This window comes from Lissotriton vulgaris, chromosome 6 (genome assembly GCF_964263255.1).
Source record: "Lissotriton vulgaris chromosome 6, aLisVul1.2, whole genome shotgun sequence".
Lineage (NCBI taxonomy): Eukaryota > Metazoa > Chordata > Amphibia > Caudata > Salamandridae > Lissotriton > Lissotriton vulgaris.
Window position 1 is genome coordinate 1,450,525,322 of NC_141694.1, and position 8,242 is coordinate 1,450,533,563.

Here is an 8,242-nt window from a genome sequence, read left to right on the forward strand (position 1 = left end):
CTCTTCAGACCTTAAGTATGCACTGCACCAATAGTAGAGTCCACTACTAGAGATAAGTAAAAAAAGAAAATGCACAAAGAAAATGATCCATGAATTAGTTTGATTCATGTAATGCTGGAAGAAAAGGAATATGATGCTGCTGCTGCTTCTATTTTTCTTTCTCAATCTCACTCTGGTTTAGCTTTTAGGATATTTAGGGAATTTGCTTGCTTTGGGGACCAGGTCACAGGCATGTGGCATTGACAAAGGTCCACCTTCGAACATTGGAAGGTGGGCTTGGATACCCCGATTTCCGGGCCTACGATCTGGCACTCAGCTGTTACGGTTAGCTTACTGGCTGGTGGGGCACCACCTCTATGAAACTGGGCTATCTCGAGCCCAGATTTTGGATGATGCACTTCTTCACGCTCTTTTTTTGAGTACCAGATCCCAGTGGAGGTCTCCTTTTGATGTTGCAGATTGCTGTTAGCTGCCTTTAGAGAGCTATCACCTATTCTAAACAGCAACAGACCTGTGCCCAGGTGATCCATCTTTTGGGACTACCAACTCGTCTTGGTACTCTCACTGTCAGAGACCTTGCACCTTGGTGGAGGTTGTCACAGAAACGGTTGGTGACTTGTTCCCAGAAAGAGCTCTCCTAACTTTCCTGAATTTGACGGCTCAGTTTAGTCTACAGCGGATGCATCTTTCTTACCTATGGAAGCATAATGGGGGATGCTAAAACAGGTGTGAAACATACAACAAGCAGAACCCAAATCAAATGCAATCCTTCCATTTTTTGCATACTATTGGACACGCCAGAGGCTAGTCACCTGGCTGTGTAGAGCTAGCCCTAAAAATGCTAAAGTGACTCTTCTCCCGTCCTGGAAGCAGTGGGCGTACAATACTGGCCAACTTTTTTACAATAGTGAGTGTCAGAACATCTGATAATACCACACACAAAGTCTCTGACAAAGCAACATTTAAATCTATTCAAATTTTTCCTACTTTACAAACCTTATCTCATCTCTCACAGACTTCACTGCATCTTCCCAGTAACCCAATACTCCTACCCTAGATGCTGTCACTCCCTGGCTGACATGCTTGCTCCATGCGTTTTGGTCTTGCCCATCCCTCTGTCTGTTTTGGTCCGGAGTGCAGAAGGACATAGCACAGATCACGAAACATACCGGTGTTGATAACTCGTTTAGCTGCCTCCTTTGCATTTGTCCCAGGCCCAAAAACCAAAAAAGTCTCCACTAAATTAATTAACCTTGCTTTGATTTTGGCCACGCGTGCCATTGTGAAGCAGTGGAAGTCCTCCGTCTCTCCAATTCCTGTGTCCTGGAGGACTGAGCTTAGATGCTAGGCTCAAGCCGGAGGACCGGCCTCCATTCTGAGGAAAAGAAGGGATTTCACAAACAGCAGATCACTTACTACTGAAATGCCTTACTGAAAGGTTTCTTGAGTAAATTTTTTTGGGCAGTTTTAGTGCAAATTCGACCCAAAGGTGTCAGAGCGCTTTACATGAGCACCAGTAGCATTACAGACTGACATTCATTTTTGGGCACGAGGAGATTAGGCGATTTTGCCCAAAATCACAGGGTGCTTGAGCCTCCGGCCATACTCGAACCGGGTTCCCAAGCTTCAAAGTCAGCTGTTCTACCCATTAAGCCACATCCTCTTCCTATTAAGGATGATTCTGGTGCCCCTTAACTGGATAAGCTTGCCACTCTTCCCAGTTGTGCCTCCCAGGGATGGGGATGGCTTGCCCTCTCGTGTGGGATATTTGGCCTCGCTTTGTAGCTTTTAAGGTTAAACGATCTCCGTACTCCCTCTCTGGTTTTGCTGCAGCCTTCCATCCTCCGGGTCGCTTTGCCGCTCTTCTCAGAGGAGTTGACGCTCTCTAGTCTTTGCTGACCACATTGCCCCCCTTTTTCTTCATTTGTGATTTTGTCAATTTGTACTCTTCAATTTTCCTACCATATGGAAGTTGAATCTACCTATGGGCTGCGAGGCTCGAAAGGGAAGGGAGGAGGGTTTTGTTTTACTGTTTCAAAATATTTTTTTTTATGTTCTTTGTGCTCATGTGCCTTTTACACTTCTACTTCACTGTGAAGTTGAGTAACCGTTAGATTGTCATAAGTATATTTGCAACCCATAGAAAAAGCCGGCTGGGTGTGAGGGCTCCCCAATTCTTGTCTTGAAAGTTGGTCCCTCCCTCTAGAAATTTTTATGGATCTACGATGCGACATCAGACATTTGGCTTGATGAGAACTGAATGCATTGCACTGGGCTTCCCAAGTGAACTCCTTCATCAAGTTTGCATTGCACTGAAGACATTTTAAATAATCAACAAAAAAATAATAATTGTAAGAGGAAAACACCAACATATGAGGAGGAAAAAACGGTGAAAGTTTATGAATAATGATCTTGTCATAGTATATACAGTTATTGCTCTAAATGGGAATGTCTGTTGATGTAACGCCCAGCCTGTGATAGAACCTTGCATGTTTGCGTCAGTCTGTATAGAATAAAGGTTTAGATTGGAATTCCATATCTATAGTTGGGCACGATTGCACTTTGAATGGGTGCTGTATTTTGCATGGACCTCTTTAACCCGAATTTATTTGCAGGTTGCATTCTTTTCTTGATAGCAGGCTTTCATTTTTTTGTAAAAACGTACTGTTTTTAACTTTTAGTCATTCAGCTATGTTTTTTTTTTCAGGCTTTGTTTGGACAAAAAACGGGCATATCTACAGGCGGGAGCGAAAGTCCAAGTAATTCAGAGCAAGTTTTCCCAGTATCTGTTGTCGAACGAGCGCCTCTTATTGCCAACTACTCGAAACTACCACCTGAGCCACCAGAATTGCTAACTGAGAAGGATATTTCCCAAAATTTAATTGAAACTTCAAACACTTCAGTCTCACACGAGAACGAGGAACAGTCCGAAGGATATGCTGCGCCTGACCTTTCATCAGGCAGCAGCGAAAAAGATAAATATTTTCAGTCCGACAATAGTACAGCAGAAGTAGAAAGTTGTACTGGAAACCCAAGACCTAATTTGACTGATTTTGACCTTAAGACACCAGAGAATCCTTCCGGAAATGTGGTGAGCCAGCCATTTGGTTATGACAAGCCTCATGTCCCTTTGTCTCTCTCCACAGAAGGTGATGAGGGAATGTGAGTATGTCGTTGAGTACTTAAAGCACCTACCTTGGTGGTATCTCCATGGAAATGAAGAAAGAAGACAGCTGATATTGTGTATCTTGAGACGTCATGCAAAGGAAGTATCAGAAATAGACTGGTTCCAGGATCGTTTGCACATGGTCGAGTATGCTTACAGGAAATGAACATTTCAAAATGGCGGGTGGCAAAAGCACCATAATGCATGTTCAGCCTGATGGGCGTGGTAAACAGTAGATAAAATGGCTGGTGAAGGAGACAACAAAACATATGTGTTCCCTCTTTTTACCCGTTTATCCTTGCCCTGTCACTTTCACTTAGACTGTTTAAGAAATGTTGGATACATGAGTGTTAGAGCAATAATGTTAAGACATGAATAAGGACTTTCAATCTGAATGGCTACAAAAGCTTTTTTATGTATTATATTTCGCTGTGGTGACTACTTCACACCAACTGTCTTGAGCTCTGAGCATTCAAACTCTTCAGTCCCTTAGTTTTTGCGTTTTTTAATTCCTAAAAACTACCATTTGAGGGTAAATTTTATTTTCAGGCATTCTTTTTACTTGTACATACATTTTATTTGTTTTCAATATAATGTGTACAGTTGAAAAATAAAGATGAGATGATTGTAATATTTAAAATAGCATTAAACTTTTTTGACCTATTAACTTTGAATGTCCACTCTTGCTGTGTGAAGGTGAGCCTGTTTGAAATGGTGGTGAACACACACGTGCATGCGTACTCTACATTTAAATATGCGAAATAGCTGCCTGGAGTCTTGGGCTTCTTGTTGATGATGGTCCTTTAAGCTATTTATCTTCCCTGTTTGTTAGGACCAACAGGATTTAAAGACACTGTTGGGACCAAGCCTGTGTAACTATTCTGCTAGCCAAATTCGTGGCACTCCACGAATCTTTAGGTGAAAATGTACATAGTATTATGCAGCCTCTAACTAGGATTGGGAGTAATGTCAGCTTTTTTGTTAAAGTTAGGCAGAAGCGAATCCTGATGAGATTCCACCATGTTTGGGAATCCACTTCCACCTAGAAAGAGCTGAAAACAAAAAGTGAAGTGCAGGCGGTAATTTCATTACAATTGGTGGACTTATTCAAGATGACCATCCTGTGTGCAAGTTTTGGCCAATTTAGGCGGTTCATAGAAGGGCTGCTCTGATTGGATATAAAAAGCTAGTCACAATGGACCTATAATAATCCGTTTGGTGACCTTTCAAATGCATCAGAATATGCCTCTGCATTAGGACCTATCTGAGTAACTGCTGGCAGCCAATCAGAATCACTGTGGGAGCTCAAACCTGTTTGGACTGCTTTTTGTGGTCCAGGGAGAATGCAGGCAGACAGAAGGCAGGTGTTGAAATGTGAAAACTCGTTGGCTCGGTCATGAAAACGACCGTTTTTTCTAGTTTGGAGTGCTTTTAAAACTAGTTCTTTGTGCTGGCAAATTGACACTTTTTTTCTCCCAGATTCGCTTTTCTTAAAAAGATTCCCCCACCCCATCCTTTACACTCTGGTGTTATAAGACCGATTGCTTTTGACTCTCATGGTTGATAGTGCGCTTTACAAATACACATAATATAACATTGCTTTATGCGTACTAGAAGAAGCAGCGTAGATATGTTTAATTATTTCTCTGTATGGGCACACAGGTATCCTAGAAACATTAATGGAAGATACGGTTTAGAAGAGGTTTCGAATCCAAATCTATTCTCAGAAATAACTTCTATTACACTTTCTTGGACACTTGTGTTCCCATATTGTTTCCAAAACAGCATAGTTGGAAAATTCTTTCATTCAGCTTTCATACACAGGTGGAGTGTGATCCATCCGGCAACAAGCAGTAATATGGCCAATGGAAGTGTCTGCAGATGTGAGATTGTTTTTATCTACCAAGGTAGCACAACACTTTGCATGTTTGTACCTACCAATATTCATGTATGATCCATATGTAGTTTGTACTCCAGATACTGGCTCTACTTTGCACAGCCAGCAAACTGGTGTCAATATTCAGTGCCCTCTAAATGACAGCATGGACCTACAATAAATGTAATCCTTTTTTGTTGTTGATTTCAATAGTTTAATATTGGATGTTTTGTAACAGATCTGAACAAATAATATAGCACATATGAAAAAACAAATGTATATATGCAATGAGAAATTGACATAATAGAATAAAGATTGGATTGAAGGTGACACCATGGCAATGTAGAAACAACGAGCGGGATAAATTGTCAGCAGCAATGTGAGATAAACGAAAGGCTGTAGCAGTCACCTCATATAACCTCTGTCCCACAATAATATAATATACATAGACAAAATTCAATGTGATGTAAAATAGAATAGAAAAACTGAAAAACAGAAGCAAAAGAAATATTTCTAACTATAGATTATTACTAGGTTATGGTATGCGTATACAGGATATATGTACTTTTAAGGTATAGTGAGCTAATGTGAGAGCAAAGAAATGGTCATTTGGCCAGACCTTCGTGACTCCCCAATCATGGCAATTTATGAGATGTGAAGTATCGGTCTAGGCTGTCCCACATGTGTCTGAGTGGGGATTTCCATGGAGAATTTTGTGGGGCCACATTGTCAGCACCCCTTAAGTTGGAGACCCAGTTCAGCCAGCACTTGAAAGATGCTTTACATGTGTCTTTCCAATTATTTAGGATGACCTTAATCGCTGCTGTCAGGAGTAGGTCATTTTTGAGGGAACATGAAAAGAGATTGGAGATTAAGTTAAAAATACTGTCCCAAAAGGGTATCACACATTTGCAAAATGGTAATAGATGGGCTAAGTCTCCTATCTCTTCATTACATTTCCAACATGTAAGATTGTCACTGATTTTGTGTGTATGTAAGTGGGCCGGTGTCCAATAGCCTTATTTAGAAGCCAGAATTTAGTCTGGGAAAGGGCTGGTGAAATTTTATTCCTCGAGACAGACTTCCAGGTTTTGGGCCAGTCAGCCTCAGACAGCGGGGAAGAGGAGTGTGATTCCCAGAAGGATACAATCTTCTTGTTGATGGTGAAGTATTGTGGGCGGATTCATTTGTAGATCCAATGAGTCTTGATGTCCTAATTTGTTTATTCTCTCTATTGTGGCAGGGACGGTGGTGAGGGCAAAAGTTTAGCTTTCGTCAGTGCTGCTTTTATTTTTAAAAAGCTATAGAACTCTAAGGGGTGTAGGTTGTATCTAGTCTGAATTTCTTTGAATGTTGAGGGGTAAGCTGAGTCGAACAGCTGATATGGAAAACATATTCCACTATCAATCCAGGTTTCATTGTGCAGTATGTTCTCGTTGTATAGGATTTTGGGATTATCTCAGAGGGACTCGATATTAGAGCTTCGAATGCTGGTATCTAAATGTTTGTCCACTTTCAATAGCGCAGGCTTAGAGTTTTTAAAAATTGAAGACGTTGGTGAAGTTTGAGGTTAGAAGGGCTGCTGGGGTGAGATTTTTGAGTAATGATTTTTCTATTTCTAGCCAGACCGTGGTATATTCTTCCGGTGGGACAAGCCAGTACGAACCCTGTTTTGCTAAAAATGCTGTTTGGTAGAGCTTGAAGTCCGCTAGGTTTACACCCCCCCCCCCTTGGATTTGTCTGATCTGAGTTTCTTCAGACCAATTCTGGCCCTTTTCCAGTTCCATAAAAAGTTTGAGAGCAGGGCGTCCAACTTGAGGTGGAATTCGTCCGACAATATGAGGGGAAGCATGGTAAATAAATAGTTCAGTAGGGGCGTAATCATAATCTTGATGGTCTCAATCCTCCCCCACCATGTGATGAATCTAGGGGACCATGCCTTGAGGAGGGTTTTGATTTTTCCCAGGGTGTTTGTTTCATTACGTTGGAGTGACTCTAAGATAGTGCTACCAAATTCTATTCCCAGGTATTTGATATATCCCGGCTGCCAGGTAAGTCCTGAATCTCCTAGTATACCTCCCGTGCAGTGGACATTTAAGGGTTTAACTTTGGATTTGTCCCTGTTTAACTTATACCCAGAATGGCTTGAGTAAATTTCTATGGAATGCATCAGGGCCTTCATGGACGAGCACAGGTCTTCTGTGACTAAGAATATCATCCGCATACGTGGCAAGTTTCACTTGAGAATGTCCAAAAGTTCCTCTTTTATTATCATTATTGCGTTGGATGTCTTGGATTAGTGGTTCTAACACTAGAGGAATATGGAGGGGGAAAGAGGGCAACCCTGCCTGGTACCTTGTTCTAATGTAAAGGCATCCCGAAGAGTACCATTAATCACTATATGGGCAGTCGGATCTGAAGACATAGCCATGACCATGTCTACGTAAGGACTACCTAGATTAAAAGCCTTCATACGGTGTCTCAAAAATGACCACGACACCCTGTCAAACGCTTTTTCAGCATCCAGAGTGATGGTGATAGAGGGGACAGACGACAATCCTGCCTTCTCACATACGTGACACAAGAGTCTAGTGTTGTCATTCGACATTCGGTATTTGAGAAAGCCAACCTGAGAGTTACTGATTAGTTTAGGGAGAACCTCATTCAATCTTACCGCTAGGATTTTTGCATATAATTTACAGTCCACATTGATCAAAGAGATTGGTCTGTAGTTTTTGGGTAAAAGAGGGTCTTTCCCTTCCTTCGGTATGATGATGATGATATTAGCTTCTTTCATTGAAGTCAATGTACAACCCTCTCTGGCAATGGTATTGAATACTTTTAATAAGGTTGGCTGAAGAGAACCACCAAATGTCTTGTTTTAAGCTTATAATATATTCTAAAGAGATATTGTCTTTTGATTTTGTCATTGCTGGTGCTTAACACACCAAATTAATTTTTGTTTGCAGTATCTCCTAAGTAACAAAAATTATCTATTTCTCCGATCCTTGAATTGCTAATATAATTGATAGCTTCTTTTGTGACATTGCATACGATTGAGCTATAGTATGTTTAGAGAACTTGTGATTACAAAATGTCTTATTGAATGCATGAATCTCCCTGTCCGGATTCTGTGGTATGGATGCTGATGCTAACCGTGTGCATCCTTATGAGTTTGACTATAAATGCTCAAAATAAAG

General features: G+C 41.1%; 1 protein-coding gene across 1 annotated transcript in view; it reads left to right on the forward strand.

Moving 5' to 3' along the window:
- The window catches only part of IFNGR1 (interferon gamma receptor 1), a 176,070-nt gene extending 172,237 nt beyond the window's left edge, over positions 1-3,833 (forward strand). Inside the window, exon 7 of the mRNA XM_086927580.1 lies at positions 2,708-3,833. Within this exon, the coding sequence (XP_086783706.1) occupies positions 2,708-3,166 (459 nt within the window). The 3' untranslated portion in view covers positions 3,167-3,833. The remainder of the gene's footprint in view (positions 1-2,707) is intronic.
- The last annotated feature ends 4,409 nt before the right edge of the window (positions 3,834-8,242 follow it).